This window comes from Megalopta genalis, chromosome 5 (genome assembly GCF_051020955.1).
Source record: "Megalopta genalis isolate 19385.01 chromosome 5, iyMegGena1_principal, whole genome shotgun sequence".
Taxonomy (NCBI): Eukaryota; Metazoa; Arthropoda; class Insecta; order Hymenoptera; family Halictidae; genus Megalopta; species Megalopta genalis.
Genome location: NC_135017.1, coordinates 10,868,391 through 10,884,918, shown reverse-complemented (window position 1 = coordinate 10,884,918; position 16,528 = coordinate 10,868,391). Strand labels below are relative to the sequence as shown.

Here is a 16,528-nt window from a genome sequence, read left to right as displayed (position 1 = left end):
GTAAAGAAATGTGACGAACGACAATTGCGGAACGGCAAACTGGAGGGATCGCCTGACGGTTCTAATGGAAAGACATCGAGACCTGGGCCGATGTTGTCACGATTATTGATCAACCGGAATTCGAACTGCCGGACACGACGAAGTTTGACAATGCGCCGACCTTTGTCACCGGGGCTCGAACGTTAGCGCCACCTGAAACGTCATGTTTGTATTATAGTTAGGGTATACGCGTAGGCGAGACCAGCCTGCAGCCCGTCGAGCAAATTGGAGCTTTTTCGAATGCGGGAGTGGCGAGGAGGGGGGCGGGGGGGAGCGCGCAGCGCTCGGCATAGTGAATCCAGCCGGCAGGAGCATGGACAGATATCGCGCGCAGATATCTGTATTGATGACAACCGCGGCGTGACATGTATCTTTCGCCGGCTGCTAATGGGTGAAATTTGTTTCGCTATTGCCTACAGGCGATCCGACCAATTCCAGTTTCACAAAACTCCGTGTTCCCTATACTGGCGCCCTGCACCTCCACGATGGCCCCGACAACGTCGCATTCGTCTCAATTATAGGCACCGAGGTGCTATCCCCGGTCCAAGATTTTCGCTTGGAGCTCCAGGGCAGATCGAAATGACAGGTTCGCGGACTTTTTAAACGTTTTACGTTTGCGCGGGCGGAAATAGACAGCTCTAATCTGGATTTTATTAGAACCCTATTTAGGCCCAGCTTGTCGGACCTAATGTGGGATTAATTTAAACGAAAATGCAAAGAAGAACTTTAACTGGAAATAGAACTACGATTAGAACTAGAACTTAGGCTACAACTAGAACCGGGACTAAAATCGGGATTAAAACCGTGACTACAACTAGAATTAGACCTACAACCTCAATGAGAACTAAAACTAGAACTAAAGCTACATCTGCAACCATAACATTAGAAATGTAACTGCAACTAGAACTAGAATTATAATTGCAACTACAACAAGAATTGGACTTACAATTGCAACTTCAACAAGAATTAGACTTACAATCGCAACTGGAATTAAAAGTGCAACAACAACGAGAATTAGACTTACAACTACAATTAGAATTAGAAGTGTAATTACAACGAGAATTAGACTTACAACTACAATTAGAATTAGAAGTGCAACTACAGCTTGAATTAGAACTGCAACTACAACGAGAATTAGACTTACAACTACAATTAGAATTAGAAGTGCAATTACAATGAGAATTAGACTTACAACTACAACTAGAATTTAGCTACGATTACAACGAGAATTAGACTTGCAATTACAACTAGAATTAGAACTGCAACTACAGTTAGAACTAGAACTGCAACTTCAACTGCAACTACAAGCAGAATTAGAACTGCAACTATTAGAATCAGAATTAGAACTGCAACTACTAGAATCAGAATTAGAACTATGCAACTACTAGAATCAGAAGTAGAACTGCAACTATAAATAGAACTAAACGAACAGAATAAAAATCGTAACTACAACTGGAATTAAAACTGCAGCTGCAACTAGATCTAGAACTATGACCACAACTGGAATTAGAGACCTGGAACAACGGCTGGAATTAAAACAACAACTAAAGCTAGAATTGCAACTACAACTTACGCCATCAATGTTAAAAAACGTTTATTGCCAGAACAAGGCTTATTAAAAATTGTGTCGAGTTGAAAACATTTCGCTAGTATATCGAATAACGATATAATAAATAGAGACAATTGGACTTCGTTAGCAAACATATCTTCTGCAACGATAGATTTTGTTTCAGCTACCGCCGGTTCAGTATTGTTTTTTCGATAAACGGAACTCGAACGTAACAGTGGAGAAATGTTCCCGCGCTGAACCGGTGGAAAAAAAAAGATGATGAACATTTCACGGCGTTTAATGCTTGAAAAGCGTAGATTCGCATTCGGGCAAAACGTCGATCAGTCATGCACGGTACAGCGAAACCGAAATCTGCGGATTTTAGCATGATAATGGTTTGACGGGCTGGCGATGTATTTGCACGTTGAAGGATTCCCGGCATTTTTCACATATTCACGAGCTGACGATAAACTTTGCGCGACGAGAACCGAGGCGTGCTTGACGAACTCCTAAATCGTGGCACGCCGGGGTCTATCGCGACCCAGACGAAATTTCTCACGCATGCAATCTCCCATGCACGGTTCTTTAATTTATAAGCAAACCATTTTTCTCGACGGCATCAAACGGTGACTCCTTTATCGTTCCAGGCTTTAAAAAAATTCCAAAAAATTGTGGAACGCTTATTGAAGTTTCTACTTTAAGGTAGAATCGACGGTCGTGTTTCCTTGGACATGCACGCATGAAAATTTTCTAGGTGTCCGATGAGGTTTCCAGCGGAGCGTTAATTTTTAGAAGTCAGCGAGCCCGGCGTAACCTTCATCCGTTTAACGCGTTCAAGTTCCATCGCAGTGTTCGTAGCCTTGTAAACCAGATTCTCGTCTCGAGGCTTCGATTGGTATCGGCAGTTCCGCTTTCCATACTCGAATAACGAGAAACAGTTGGCGGAAAGTTTTTAACGACCGTTTACCGTGGCGGCGGCGGTGGTTGGAGGAAGGGGGGAAGCGGTAGGAGACTTGTTAGCGGCACTAACTTCCGGCGTGTAATTTTTTTAATGGTAAGCAGACAGTTTCGCCGGGCAAGACGTGAAGTTCGCCAGGCCGAAGTTTGTTTGGTTACAAGCGAAAAATCAAAATTGCTCGGGGTGGGGGTGGGGTTCAACGAGGGACGCGTACGCGTACCAACACCGATCCCACCGTCGGTCACGTAATTGGTGGAGCGGTGCCGGATAAAAATGTGGAAAACGCGTCCACGGTTCCCTCTAAAACAGCTGTTACCTGGAGAGCAGATTCCCAGGGCTCTCGTGTCCGCGTCAGACAGAACGGAGGACAATGCGAGAGCACTCCTGGATTTAAATACAATAACCCGGGGCTATTGTAAAAAATATACACGGCCACATGCGCGCGGCTACACACGAATGGAGAGGAACCGGCGCCATACGCGCGATTCGATCAGTGGTATTTCCACTCGCCAAATAACAGGTACACATTCGAGACCCGATCACGCGTGTTACACACCCATATTCTGATGACCACCCACTCGAGATGTCTACGACGGTCTATCGCTTCGACAACTATGCGCGCGAAATTATTTTGAAAATTCTCCGACATTGGCATTTTGGATCGTCGAGGAGGTCCTCGGGGCTGTCCGGCTCCGCCTCGATACTTTCGGAAGTTCGACCGCAGAGGATAGAAAATCTCTGAAATTTTCACACGGTCGTCTATATCTAATCTTATCTCCCTCTCTTAGTATTTGTATTTAGAAATCTTATAAATGTCAAGTCCCTCGATAAGTGCGATACACTTACGAATCGTTTCATAGGTTTTAAGTTGGAATAATTGTTTCATTTCAGAGAGAATCATTTTACTGGTGTTCCAGTAAGTTAGGAGCAGTGCTGACACGCGTGAGTGACACTAATCTTTTAACTAGGTTTCAAAATTTATGTTAATAATATTGTATACTGGGCAAACTGGATGCTGTCAGGATTTTTGGAATACAAGAGAATTTAACTAATATTTCCTACGGTAAATTTTAGCTTTCTGATTTTGATTTCGTGAACTGAATGACCGAAATCTTGCGATTTCTTTTGGAGGATCCGGTGAGTACTTGAGTCGGAAACTTGACGTATTGAGGAAAAGAAAGCGAGATCGCGCGCACGACGACGGCAAGCGCGATTATGCGTGTAATGTGCGGCGTAATCGCGTTTCTGTGCATGTAACCAGCCGTGTAGGTGCAGAGGATTATCTAATGGGCGACACATGTTAAGTAACCCCTGCTGTATCGGCGATATCAAGGAGTTATATTACCGCGATATCTGCATCACCTGACAGCTCCTCGTATCTGACGCTCTAAGGTAACACGATTTAACGCTAAAATCCGCGAACTAATTTTTGTCGGACGCGTGTGCCAACAACAACTTCTCATAGATGGCACTATGTCATTCATATAAATTCTATTCACGCTGCTGATAGCCTTGAACATCGTTACGCTCGCGATAAAATTCTTTTGTCGTTGCAGTCCGCAATTGTTCGTTCGTTACACGTCGCGCAAACGGGATCGGAAAATATTTCGGTGGACGTAAGTACCTATGAAATAATTGATTCGCTGGAGTAACGATTTTATTAAAAATGCTCGAGTCAGTCATAGAAACAAGTGTGTACAGGTGGACTTAGTTTACCTTAAGATCTACTGCCGCCTCTTTTTCGCCTTCATCTGAACCCTGCGTTGTTTGCCCAATCTCTGATTCGGCTTCCCCCCCTTACGTTTGAAATCTTTGCCCGGTTTCGGCGACCTTTTGTACTCCGACACGTCCATGGAACTCGTCCTCGTGTTTTTCTTGGTGCCACGCTTCTTGCCACCGAAACCGTATTTCGAGTCCTTCTGCTTTCGTTTGGCTAGAGCGTGGTGGTCCATCTTGCGCTGAGGCTTCTTCTTGTCGTCCAAGAAGTCGAGGTCCTGCCTGACACCCTTGCGATACTTTTTCACTTCCTCCAACATTTTCCTCTTCTCCGCGTGCTTCTTCAGGGTCGCCTCGACGTGCATTTGCTTGGCCACCTTTCTCTGCTGCCTCAGCTGTCTGACCTTCTCCGATCTCTGGGTTATCATTTGTTTCCTCATCAGGTTCTCCCTGACCTTGTGCATGTGTGCGTCTGTCTTTGCCATTTCAGCAAAATAGTCATCTGGCCTGATTATCGGCAGACCAAGCTTCTTCAACCTTGTAACACCCTCCATGACAGCACCCTGTGCCTGTCTGTGAAACATTGTTTCCCTCCTGAAGTCATTCAAGACAGGATCCTCAGCAGGATCGTACTGAGGTAACTTCTTGTTCCCCTTTAGCTCGTTCGAACGCCTGAGCTCCTGTTCTTGCATTTGCTTTGCTAGCTCTGGAGCCAACGGTGCCAGTACATTTATCATGTCTAATCTCTCTATCCATGGCAAACGTAATTTAATCGCGTCTAGTTTCTGTTTCATTAGGTTCTGGAACAGATTTCAATACTGGCTCCAGAGTTGTGCAGTAATACAATCGAATTATTCAATGAATTATAATTGCAATGTAATTAAATCATGCTGCTTTAAATTACACTGTAATTTGTAATTCAGATATATATTTAAACAATGAAATTTACTTTACTCAATTTACGATATATATATATTTAATGGAAAGGATAATGGCGATCCTCATAATTTATTACAAGATTAATTAATTTCGAAGTGAAACGAAATATTAGGTTGTACTAAAAGTTCTTTTTGTAACAGAATTAACTGAACCCACATACTACGCATTACAAAAATTTAATACATTGTCTAGTAGAAAATGTTAATAAATCATACTTTCAATCAATAACTAATAAAACATTAATCAATAATGAAGATATGAACTGCTACATTGTACTTTAATGACATTAGAATTACTCTCTACTTTAATTACATCACAATCCAATTACACCGATGAATGCAGTTAAAATTAAATAAATAAATTCCAACGTTTAAATATGTCTAATTAAATTACAACGAAGTGTAAACACTACATAGATGAACTACAATGTTGTCAGATCATAAATACATTACAACATAATTCGGTTCGCACAATTATGCTTGTTTCTTATTTTCACGTACTTACCACGGAATTTTTTAATTTTCTATTTGTATCTTCGATCACTTTGTTCAAACCAGGCTTTAGTATACCTTGTGCAAAAGCTTCCCGTAACTAGACACGTGTGAAAAAAAATGAGGTTAGAATGAACGTAAGATGTTAGAATAACTTATTGTATAAAATTAATGTGTCTACTTACTTCATCGTCGGAGCTGTCACTTTCAGGTTCAGATTCTAAGGTCGCTGCTACTTTAGCAGCCTTTTTTACCTTCATTTTTCTTATAAATTCGAGGAGCTACGCAGCCAACGTGCGACACTTCCCAACACAGACACTATGCGTCATCTGCTGGAACAAAATGGTCGATCCGAAACTGGACTCGACTGATAACTTGTTTCAGCGTCCTCGATAACTTGCAAAATACAATGAAAACAAACAACAATTCGATGACTTCCGATTCCTTGACATAACTATTATGATACTATGCAATACTACTATACTATAACTATTCCTGAAAACCAATATCATTTCATATTATTCCACTCCAACCTTGTTCTTCATTGTTCCTAATATTCTTGTTATGCATAACGTTGATAGAACCCTTCCAGTCCATCAATTAATTGTCAATTTGGCATTTCAAGAATGCATTTCACACGATAATCCCGCTGATCCACGATTACACACGGCCATCTGTGAATATTTGAAATCGCGACTGATCAAACACTACTTTCAACTTCGTTCAGCTATTTTGCAACTCGCCGATAATTCAACGAACGGTCCCCGTTATCTTATCGTTTTATCTGCGAGAAATTCGATGAATTTGAGCATACAGTACCTAACCAATCATCGGTCACTTTATTCTCAACACCGGACTCGTTTTCTGCTGCAGATCGTTACGCAGAAAGCTCTTGAAGCTCCTATCTGACATATTCTTGTGCTCTATGCCAGCATTTTTTGTCACAGCTGGCTAACGACAGCGAAACATCATGACGGATAGTGATAAGAAACTGATGTCACGCGTATTAAAGCTCGCCAACAAATTCAACTGCTTCTACCTGTCGGGTAAGTGGAATCGTTTGTTTTAAGTGCGCGTCGATTATGGCTGGTCCCGCTTGTCCAAATCTGGGGTGAATAGAACGTAGACACGGGTTGCTTTCCGACCTGTCTACTGAGATATTGATTTGGAGTCTGTTGTGTATTCTTTCTCGTATTATTAACAAAATAATCGAAGTAACCCCGGTTTTACCATCGAAAACAACGCGATTACCGCGAAAATTCGATCCGAGCGAGCTTTCACCCCCGTCCAACGTCCGAACCCTCCCTTTTCCCTTAATAAATATTTTGAGTGGCTGATTGTATACATATATTTGTCAAACTAGATGCCGAAAATATATCTTGTGTAATTAATTGGATAATATAGACGATAATGCAAATATTACGCGACGCGCCTACGAATATAGATAATATTATACATATATTCCCGAAGTAATTATACGAATTTTTTTATATTCGAACAAAAAATTAGTGTATCTTGTTTGATTTTTTTCCTTTGACAACCGCGCTCTCCTTTTGTGTATTTTATTTTTTTTTCCCATTGTGGTGAGGAATGAATGTAGATTATGTGATGGTGTGTGCGTGTGTGCGTGCGTGCGCGCGCGTGTGTGTGTGTGTGTAGAAGAAAAGGAGAAGTATATAGTCATGTTTTGTTAACTTGGAATATCCACTGCAGGTGTCAAATTCTTATATTTTCTGCAATGTTTTAGGTTTCCACTCAGGTGAATGCAGGGCATTCGTAGTGGATGGCCAGCAGGTCGGCTTGGTGCGTCCAGATGTAATAAAGGAGCTGTTAAATTACCCTCAGGTAATTACTGATTCTAAGATCATCGAAGAGGAAAGACTTCATCTTGTTCATTTTTTTAAGGTCTTTCAAGTACATCCAGAATATGTGCAACTAAATCCAGCCTTTCGAGACTATGCCGAGAGAAGTGCACGTGTCGATGAAGTCCTGAGGGAATGGCAGGCCGGCGGAAAATTTGTAACACTGCGGGGTTGGAGAGAGGAATGCTATGAAGTACGTGCACAGTTCAACACATCTCCATTATTCAAAATGGACCGATCTGCAACATGTAAGTCTCCTTTCAATCATCTATCATCCTTAACTCACTTTCGTCTCCATAGCACCTCATACCGATAGCATGTACCCTTGGAAACAGTTGCACACTAGATAATGCAACGGTTTAAGTTCCGCCGAACGTACGGTCGTTGAAAACGAACTGTAACCTTTCAGGTCTATTCGGAATTCGCAAGTATGGTGTAGACATTAACGGATACGTGAATGATCCTGTCAAGGGTCTGTCAATATGGTTGCAAAAACGTAGCCCCAACAAGCAGACCTGGCCCGGGTACTGGGACAACATGGTCAGCGGCGGACTGAGCGTAGGCTACGGCATAAATGAGACCGCAATCAAAGAAGCCGGGGAGGAGGCCAGCATCCCCAATAATCTCGTTACAAAGCTGAAGAGCGCCGGCTGCGTGTCGTTGTTCTTCGAAAGCGAAAGGGGCCTGTTCCCGAACACCGAGTTCGTCTACGACCTAGAACTGCCGCCAGACTTTGTGCCCAGCAACAACGACGGCGAGGTGGAGACCTTCGAGCTGCTTCCAGTCAACGAATGCCTAGAGAGGATATTGTCCTCGCACTTCAAGACCACATCAGTTCCGGTCGCCCTCGATTTCTTAATCAGACACGGATACATTACTGCCGAGAACGGTGGGTACCCCATCCCAGCACTCCGCATCTGGTAACGGTCGCCATATTAATCGCTTAATTTCTTTGTTGCAGAGCCTAATTTTATACAAATCGTGGAACTGCTTCATGTACCACTGCAAACCTTGTACAATCAACCACAAAAAAAGTGTAAAATAGCCACCAACGGCGAGGCAATCGAGTCCCTAGACAGAATTTAAGTTTAACCTAGATTGTAATTTAAAAAGAAAAGAGAGAAAAAAAACGAAAAAAAAACGTTGGAATTGATTGAATTGGACAACACGATTGGGGTTGAGCCTTTCTTTTGTGGTTTTCTTGTATTCGGTCGATCCTTCGCAGATTTTATATAGGAAAATGGTGCAGTTTTGCGTGCGTTCAGGGAACTGCCAGGTAGTAGCAAACAAATTTTTACGAAATTGGTTGGAAATATTGAATTTCACGTGTTTCAACGTTAATGACGTCTGCTGTTGGGGCGAATAATTCTATATCGATCATGAAAGTGAGGATCCCAGGCGCTAGTAGGACTGGGGTCCCCACGCCCATTGGTGAGGTTGGGTCTGAGGACCCCAGTCATCATTGTTAGACGTAATCCGTTGTGAACTTGTTGGTAGTCGAATTTGATTTTTTGAAATTCAGTCTATGTATTCCAATTCGTGATGACTGGCGTCCCCATACCGTATCGGTGAGGTCGAGGTCCCAAGGACCCTCATTGATCACCGTCATACATTATTTATTGCGATCTTGTTGATATTCGATTTGATTTTGTGAAATTGAGTCTATACATTCAAGTCCAAGATTTTGTGAAGTTGAGTCTATACAGTCGAGAATCCAAGATGGCCGGGGTCCCCGGCACCCTGCCTGTGAGGCCGCCGGTCCGAGGACCCCGGGCCCATCTCTGCCATACCTAACGCATTGTGACCTTGTTGGCGTTCGATTTGATTTTTGTAAAATTGAGTCCGCAATACAGAAAGCTATGTGTTCGACGAAAAACGATCCTCGAATTACTTTGGTTCACGTCACGCTGTATCTTCCTCTTTGGTTTTCGAACTGAATCTTGCACAACAAAACCGAGTAAAGCCACGCTCTCACGGAAGTTCTACATACGAATGGATACAAACGACATTTTGATGTAAACAACATCGACCGACGTTGAATTAGAAGTATTATATTAACGCAGCATTCCAGAATCATAGATTTAAACGTAATTAAACGTAATTTCAATTCTAAGCGACGGAAAGGTAACAATAGTTTTTGCGCATACTCGAGACTTTTGTACTAACGTTTGTGATCGAGACTTTTGTACTAACGTTTGTAATCGAGACTTTTGTACTGAACCAAGACGATAAACGCGACGAGATGCGACTCGCTTACACTTGTTAACAACGAGGGATGGGGTGGGGGGTGGGGGGTGGGGGATGGGGGCGGTGCGTGAAGTCGACGCACGTGCAACACAAAACAGTGGGCAGCAATATCTCGGTATTCTGCGGTAGTATTAAAAAAAAAAAGTAAACGTACACGTACACAGAGACAGAGAGACACATTCACAGTATTATTATCGAAAACGTGAATGCATAGTAACCGTTTTGATATGTTTTAACGCGAGAAAATTTCGTAGACGAATTCTGTCGACGTTATGTGTTCTTGTAGCCTCAGCTATGCTGCCAAACGGGAAGTGAAAAGAAAGTTTTTCTTAGGATCTAGCATAAACGTCACCGTGACTGGGGAACAACAAATGTTCATTCTATGTAAACGTAGCTAGAGTTTTTCATCGGACCGTGATAATTCATCGTGCAAAGTTGCAGTGTAGTGCTCATTCAAGAGACGAAATTTTTCGTATAAGGGTGTATTATTTTCGTTGATGTAGACGCTTTTCCGTTGCTTCCTTTTACATGAGACACCATGCAATCGAAGTATTCTAAGCGTGATAGTGTTTAGTTTTATTGGAACTAACAAGGAGGAGTTTCGAACAAGTTCGACCCTCGCGAGGCGTACGATTCGAACGAATTGCACAGCGGCCGGTAAAATTAGATCCGGAGAACTTTCGAAATTTCGTAGTTTCAAACTTGCGTCACGCGTCTGTTAGTGCCGATTATTCTACTAGATCTTCTTTGAATGGTTAAACGATTCGAGCCGGCTGCTGCTGGAAAAAAATAATTGCTGTACGGATAGGAGGTTTGGGCCGGAATGGGCCCAGAACGCCGCGCCGTCCGAGGGTTGATACTTTTTTAACAAACGATTCTAATAACATACTAGTCATACACGTCGCCGTCTTATACTTTTAACATTAATCTGGTCATGGAATTTAGTATATCTACGATTCGCGTTCGTTTTTAAGAGAGGGACGACTAACGTTTTGTGATAGTGCTGATGGGTACGGCTGGCCATACTGCTTGACACGAATGGGACAACATTGTCGACGAGCAAATCTTTCATTTATATTTTTTTTTCTTTCATTCGGATCACTTCAACGTCATCGCTTGCACTAAATTGTTACCACGGCGATCATCATCATCATTATCATCATCATCGTCAATCATCATCATCGTTAACATCGTCATCATCATCCATTGTCATCATCATCATAATCATCATTATTATCCATCGTCATCATCATCATCATCCACTTCGTTCGATTCCCACGATTTCGTATTTGTTGATTGTTCATGGAGAAAAGGAAAAATGGAAGATGAATGAAACGAATTCACGAAATATGTAAGGCGAATTACTACTCGATCATTCTCATTCGTTGTATTATACGAGTGTATTACGCATTATACTTAATCTTTTCCACGATTCTTTAGGACGTATGCGAATTATTACATATTCTCTGTTGTTAGATATAATCATGTACTGATCATTAAAATAGCAGGAAGTGAAGGGCGAATCAATTGCAAAACGATATTAACATAACGACTATATAATTCAGATGCTTTGTACTTTACGAATGTATTTCTTTTTCAGTTTATGTAAAATAACACATGCAATAATAAACTAATGTTAACAGACCAATGTTACAGTTCTGCGGGGAAGAATTAATTTGAAATAAACTTCCAACTAATAACGCAATTATTATTCCACGAACCAGCCCCTGAAACAATCTCACTAAGTCTACTGTACGTTGAATTAACAAATACCATTTAATCAATTAGAAGCACAGATTGATAGAATTCGAAAAAATTTTGTACACAAACGAAGGCATTTTGTTTTTAAAATTTGCACGAATAATTGAACGAAACGAAAAATTGTAGGCACCGTTGAAACGAATATCTTCGAAGCATTGTCGGTGGAAATTTGGTGAAGCTGCAATAAAAAATGACTTGGTATGGTAGTGGGGGCGACATGCAAAAAAATAGCAATAAAATGGGCCGACAGCTTGGTGGGGCGGCCCGACTTTGTCACAAGAAACAAAAATCGAGCGAATCAGTTCCCTTTTAAACGGTGTCGGGGTAGCATACTTCATCCTTGTGTTCGAACCACTTCCGGTTTTAAATAAATCGCGAACTTCTTGAAAGTCTTCTCGTGTACGCTGTCCAGTGTGCATTCTTTTTATTTTTATTTTATTAAACTAATCGAGCGAAAGGTAAAAGCCGCTTACCGCGTATTTTTATGTTGTCGAAAAGGTATGGAAAACGAGCATCATTTTATTTAATTGTTACTTAACCGAGTCACATGTGTCCGAAGTCGGTGTCACTTGTTGTTACGATTTCATAAATAGTTCGAGTGCGACAATTGCACCACGTTGCGAAACTGTTCACTTTTGCACCTTGCTAGATTGTGGCAATTTTGAAAAAACTGTATTTCCTTATCCTTCGACCAACACACTTTCGTTCTGTCGATTGGTTAAAAATTTGTTGAACGTTCTATCGACGTGATTATATAGTTTGTATCGTTTTCTCGTTCGAGAGATTTATGTTCTTTTTTATTTCATAGTTAATTTCTGTCTGTGGACTCTATGGCATTCACACCGGAACGGTTCCCGTCTCATTCAATGGAAAATGCATCGTGCATTGGATATGCAACAGATTTGGTGATCGGTAAGTACCCGGAATCAAGTTTGCACATATGTTTATGTTATAATGCTGTAATTATTAATACATGGTGCAGTGTAAGCCTTTAACAATGATATTTTTCATTCTAAGCGATTGCATGCAATTTTGTGAGGATGTTAGGCAGTCAACCGTGTGTCTAATAATTTTTAAAAATATTAAATTCATCGATATAGCAAAATGTAGACCTTAACTGCATCGGTATTTGAATTTTGCCGCGCATTTGCGATGACAATGGTGCCATGACTAGGTTGGCCCAGGCACCGCAGTGACCCCGGTAATGGTGTCTCTCGTGTTTACGAAACAATAATTGCTGTCCGAAAATGTCGGTCTCCGTGGGCAGAAGGATCTTAACAAATTTTTGTAGACACCACCTGAAGAAATATCCGATACGAACAAGAGCCATTAAGTTCAGCTCCACAGCACAATGTAGGTCGTCTAACCCTGACACCGAGAACTCTCCGGCTTCTCCGATTTCTGCCGCAGTGCTGAAACACTTCGGCAGTCCGCTGGTGGTAGATCACTTTGAACCTCCCAAAATATCGCAGCCGAACGAAGTAAGTTCGAAAATTGGGAATACATAGCGGACCAAACCGCAGACTAATTAATACATTTTACTAAAACGTAAAATGATTTGCACTGCCAGGTTCTCGTAGACGTGCACTACTGCGCCCTAAGTGCATCAGACATTCTGCTGGCTCAGAATATGTACACGTTTGAACCGTGTCTGCCAAAGATCCTAGGCCAAGAGTTTGTCGGGAAGCTACTCCAGGTTGGGGATGACGCAAAGAAATGCGGGTACAAGGTTGGGGACAAGGTGATAGCACTCAACAAAGACTGCTTCGGAGGTCTGAGTGAACAATGCTTAGTAAACTGTGATGTAAGCCACCACATTCAACCGTACGTCCTTTTTATACATTGAATCATAAGTGCAAACCTTCCAGGACATCTGGAAAATACCATCTGAGATGAAGACCAAGGATACGGTCAGTCTGCTCGACGACTATGTCACTGCACTGCTTGCACTAGAGAGCAAGGTCAACCTCCAGGAGGATGACATAATTATAATCAATGTGGGGATGAGTAGCATTGGCCTGGCAGCGGTTGACCTTGCTACAAATGTTTACAGAGCTCGGGTAATAGGGGTCTGTGCCACCGAAGAGGGGGCTGATTTGACCAGAGGCAAAGGCTCGGTCCTTGCGAGCTTGAAATACAAAGACAAGAAATTGATGAAGCAATTAGAGGAGTTGGCAGCTGAGAAAGACATCCAGGCAATCTTTGCCGACGCCGATGGTGAGCACCTGAAGAAAGTGATGAACTGGTAAGTCGTTGGGTGTCTCAGGAGATTCGGGAAGCAAAAAATCACGGGGATTCTCACGCGAGACTCTGATCAGGTAACGAATAGTGGCAGCAGGTGTGTCCTGTTTTTAGCTTCACCGGCATCTACAAAAAGGGCGCGACAATGAAAGACTTGCTGCGAGACGACAGCTTCGCCGTGGTAGTGCATCACCTGTCCCGCGAAGGTACAAGTCGATAAAATCACGTCGCGGCACTCTGATACAATTTCATTGACACGCAACTTTCTTGAAGGGCGGGTAATCATTGCCGGGTCGACAGCGATCATGACGGATTGCGATTTGGACCGTTTCTGCGTGGCCGGGTTCAGTCTGAGAGAGTACAAGGAAAAGAAACTGGAAGAATATCGGTACATCAATTATTTTAAATAACATCAGCCGGTGGTGGTATCGTTTCAAAATATTTTCTCTTTAACAAATCAGCCAAGCGGGCGACGACATTTTAACGTTCGTCGAGGAGGGTCTGATTAAACCCAGCTGCGCGATGACTGTCGGACTGCACAATGTGAACGATGCAATGGACTTCATTCTTAAGAGCAAATCACCTGGAAAAGTGAGTGACTTGTACCGTTAAGACTTGCGGCAACATAAAACTGAATCGTTCGATCCACAGGTCATAGTCGACATACGAGACAAAGACGCCAAAGCAAAAGTGGTCGAGCAGGACGACTGAGGCGAAAGACTTGTTCATTAAATACGCGATATTAGATAATATCAGATATTATTGATAGTGCTAAAGAAATTTGTTTGACAACGCAAATATTGAAGCACTCGTCTAAGGCTGTTTCGTCGATAATATTAGGCCGCTAATTATACACTGTACAGAATTTCTAATCGATTATTTTTTACTCATCTACAATAAATCATGGTGTTTCTAATTTGTCTGTACACTTATTTACAAACATCTCGAATTTATTTCAAACATCTCCTCGGTAACGTCGCGTGCTTCGAGACGTTTCGAAACAGTGGTGGACCGGAGAGAAATTCGGCGCTTCTTCCATAGCGTCGCGTAATCACGGGACAGCAGGAAATAAAACAGCTTCCACTGTTCTCTAAAGCGTCGCCGTGTTTCGCAAATGATGCGACGCTACGGAGAGCGAACAGCGGACCTAAATAATAGTTTATTTATTACCGGCGATGAATTTCGTAAGAAATCAATGTTTCCCATAGCCAGAAAATTACACGCATATACGATTGTTCTTTCGTAGCGGCCGCGGCAACCGGGCCGCGGTGATTATCGGTTGCTCAATGTCCTTTTATCGAAACTAGAGCGTTTTGTTGCGCCGCTACCGAATGGCGATCGAAGCCCGAAGTAAAAGTCCTGAGAACGGTCGTTAGTCAATTATCAATATGTTCCCCGAACGGCAGCAAAGAATTCGGCATTAGCATGCCCCCGATTTCAACCCGGCCAATAAGACCACGGATTGCGGCAACGGGGTCGCTGAAATAAAAGATACAAAATTAGGCGACCGGTCGGTCTCTCTCCGCGTCCGTCGATTAGATCATCGATAACGCGCTCGAACGGCGTGGGTGCGACCCGGGACCTCGCCTAACTTCGTCGAAGGCTGCAAAGCGTTTTTTCCTCGGCTCGGTCCAGTTTTCGACCTCGTTTACTTCGCCGCCCGAAGGTCACCTTGGGAATGTACGTCGCGGGGGGAAACGCGCGGCGCGTTCCAGCCACCGTTTCGCGGTTCGCGCCGGGGACGAAGGCCAATTAGACCGCCTTCGTGCCGTTAATCATATGGCCGGGCCCGGGTTCAAGGTGGCACCCCCTGGGGTAATCGTGGGTGTGGCGCAGGCGGCCGGCGCGCGATTTCAAAATTCAATTGTCCAGTCCGGCGGCGGCGCGGCACCGCGCGAGAGTCCTTATGTAAATGTTGCTTTCTCTATAAACCTTGCGACCGACGCGACGTGTCACCGCGCGGCGCAGGGGATACGGAAAAATTACGGACACCGCTTTTGCCTGCATTTTAACGGTGATTTATGTCCCGCATAGTCCACCGTTTCTTTCGTGCCGCGCACCGGACCGGCCGCGGCCGCCCGGCCGGCCGGTCACTTCGTCATCGATTTAGGTATTGTGCCCGATTTCTTTCGCAACGTTTCTTGCTTTTCCCGCGCCCCGCCTCGCCCCGCTCCGTCCCGCTCCGCACCTCGCCGCGCAACATCGACGTTCAATATGATCTTTTCGCGCGGCCGTTACACGATCGACGATTCCGTTAAACGGCATTCCGTCCGAGTGATTCTAATTGCGCTCGGCTGCCCGCCGCGCCGGCGGGGAGTCCTTCCGCGAATCACGGAATTAATTGCGGCTCGATATTTATCTAATATATCGCTGAACCTTTCAGTCCGTTCGAATTAATCCCTTGGTATACGTTCCCGGTCTAACTGGATCGAGATTGCAATTATTCAGGCTGAACTTCAGTTCTCATCCAGTCCTAATCACTTTGGTCCGATCGGATCTGATCTAGGCGTTGCTTTTGTTCTATTTATTTACTTATTTATTGCTGCTTGTTGGTAGACCGCGGATCTTTATGCAAATTCTCGTTTTTAGACATTCTTTTCTAAAAATCTGGAGATCGAAAGGAGTTTTTACATCGACTGGAGAATTCTTTGTGGCGAACGCTGAATAGTAATGGAATTGGTTTTCGTTAATATGCGCGTTTAATTGCATTTTATAAAGTCGCGTT

At 43.2% G+C, this 16,528-nt stretch overlaps 4 protein-coding genes across 7 annotated transcripts in view; 3 read left to right on the top strand and 1 right to left on the bottom strand.

The window, feature by feature from the left end:
- Positions 1–4,070: 4,070 nt before the first annotated feature.
- On the top strand, positions 4,071–11,501 carry LOC117221079 (uncharacterized). Of its 2 annotated transcripts, XM_033471727.2 has the most exons (6): positions 4,071–4,162; positions 6,640–6,738; positions 7,440–7,537; positions 7,598–7,802; positions 7,964–8,443; positions 8,516–11,501. In XM_033471727.2, the coding sequence occupies exons 2-6, from the start codon at positions 6,663–6,665 to the stop codon at positions 8,638–8,640; spliced, it is 984 nt and encodes a 327-aa protein (XP_033327618.1). In that variant the 5' UTR covers positions 4,071–4,162; positions 6,640–6,662; the 3' UTR covers positions 8,641–11,501. The 2 variants fall into 2 exon arrangements, with proteins under 2 accessions (XP_033327618.1, XP_076377592.1); XM_076521477.1 differs by lacking the exon at positions 4,071–4,162 and having other exon boundaries at positions 6,592–6,738.
- Positions 4,186–6,395, bottom strand: LOC117221080 (putative rRNA-processing protein EBP2 homolog). The gene is made up of 3 exons (XM_033471729.2): positions 5,878–6,395; positions 5,706–5,792; positions 4,186–5,062 (listed from the first exon to the last, which is right to left on the bottom strand). Exons 1-3 carry the CDS (start codon positions 5,950–5,952, stop codon positions 4,271–4,273), a joined length of 954 nt encoding a protein of 317 aa, XP_033327620.2. The 5' UTR covers positions 5,953–6,395; the 3' UTR covers positions 4,186–4,270.
- A 362-nt stretch (positions 11,502–11,863) lies between the features above and the next one.
- The window catches only part of LOC117221076 (uncharacterized), a 73,611-nt gene continuing 68,946 nt past the window's right edge, over positions 11,864–16,528 (top strand). For 2 of the 3 annotated variants that reach the window (XM_033471723.2, XM_033471721.2), the window contains exons 1-2: positions 11,864–12,060; positions 12,371–12,474. The gene's annotated coding sequence lies outside the window, so the exon portion shown is untranslated. The remainder of the gene's footprint in view (positions 12,061–12,370; positions 12,475–16,528) is intronic. The other variant, XM_033471722.2, reaches the window with a different exon arrangement.
- Positions 12,710–14,719, top strand: LOC117221078 (quinone oxidoreductase-like protein 2). Its single transcript, XM_033471726.2, has 7 exons — positions 12,710–13,043; positions 13,133–13,366; positions 13,431–13,807; positions 13,918–14,009; positions 14,077–14,191; positions 14,265–14,394; positions 14,455–14,719. The coding sequence occupies exons 1-7, from the start codon at positions 12,810–12,812 to the stop codon at positions 14,512–14,514; spliced, it is 1,242 nt and encodes a 413-aa protein (XP_033327617.2). The 5' UTR covers positions 12,710–12,809; the 3' UTR covers positions 14,515–14,719.

Excerpts from the sequence above, each read along its gene's own strand:
- LOC117221079 (XM_033471727.2), top strand. The coding sequence starts at position 6,663 with ATGACGGATAGTGATAAGAAACTGATGTCACGCGTATTAAAGCTCGCC. Across the intron at positions 7,803-7,963 it reads AATGGACCGATCTGCAACAT|GTCTATTCGGAATTCGCAAG; the intron begins GTAAGTCTCCTT and ends GTAACCTTTCAG. Across the intron at positions 8,444-8,515 it reads ATACATTACTGCCGAGAACG|AGCCTAATTTTATACAAATC; the intron begins GTGGGTACCCCA and ends TCTTTGTTGCAG.
- LOC117221078 (XM_033471726.2), top strand. The coding sequence starts at position 12,810 with ATGTCGGTCTCCGTGGGCAGAAGGATCTTAACAAATTTTTGTAGACAC. Across the intron at positions 13,044-13,132 it reads AAATATCGCAGCCGAACGAA|GTTCTCGTAGACGTGCACTA; the intron begins GTAAGTTCGAAA and ends TTGCACTGCCAG. Across the intron at positions 13,367-13,430 it reads AATGCTTAGTAAACTGTGAT|GACATCTGGAAAATACCATC; the intron begins GTAAGCCACCAC and ends CAAACCTTCCAG.
- LOC117221080 (XM_033471729.2), bottom strand. The coding sequence starts at position 5,952 with ATGAAGGTAAAAAAGGCTGCTAAAGTAGCAGCGACCTTAGAATCTGAA. Across the intron at positions 5,793-5,877 it reads GTGACAGCTCCGACGATGAA|TTACGGGAAGCTTTTGCACA; the intron begins GTAAGTAGACAC and ends ACACGTGTCTAG. Across the intron at positions 5,063-5,705 it reads GAAAATTAAAAAATTCCGTG|AACCTAATGAAACAGAAACT; the intron begins GTAAGTACGTGA and ends AATCTGTTCCAG.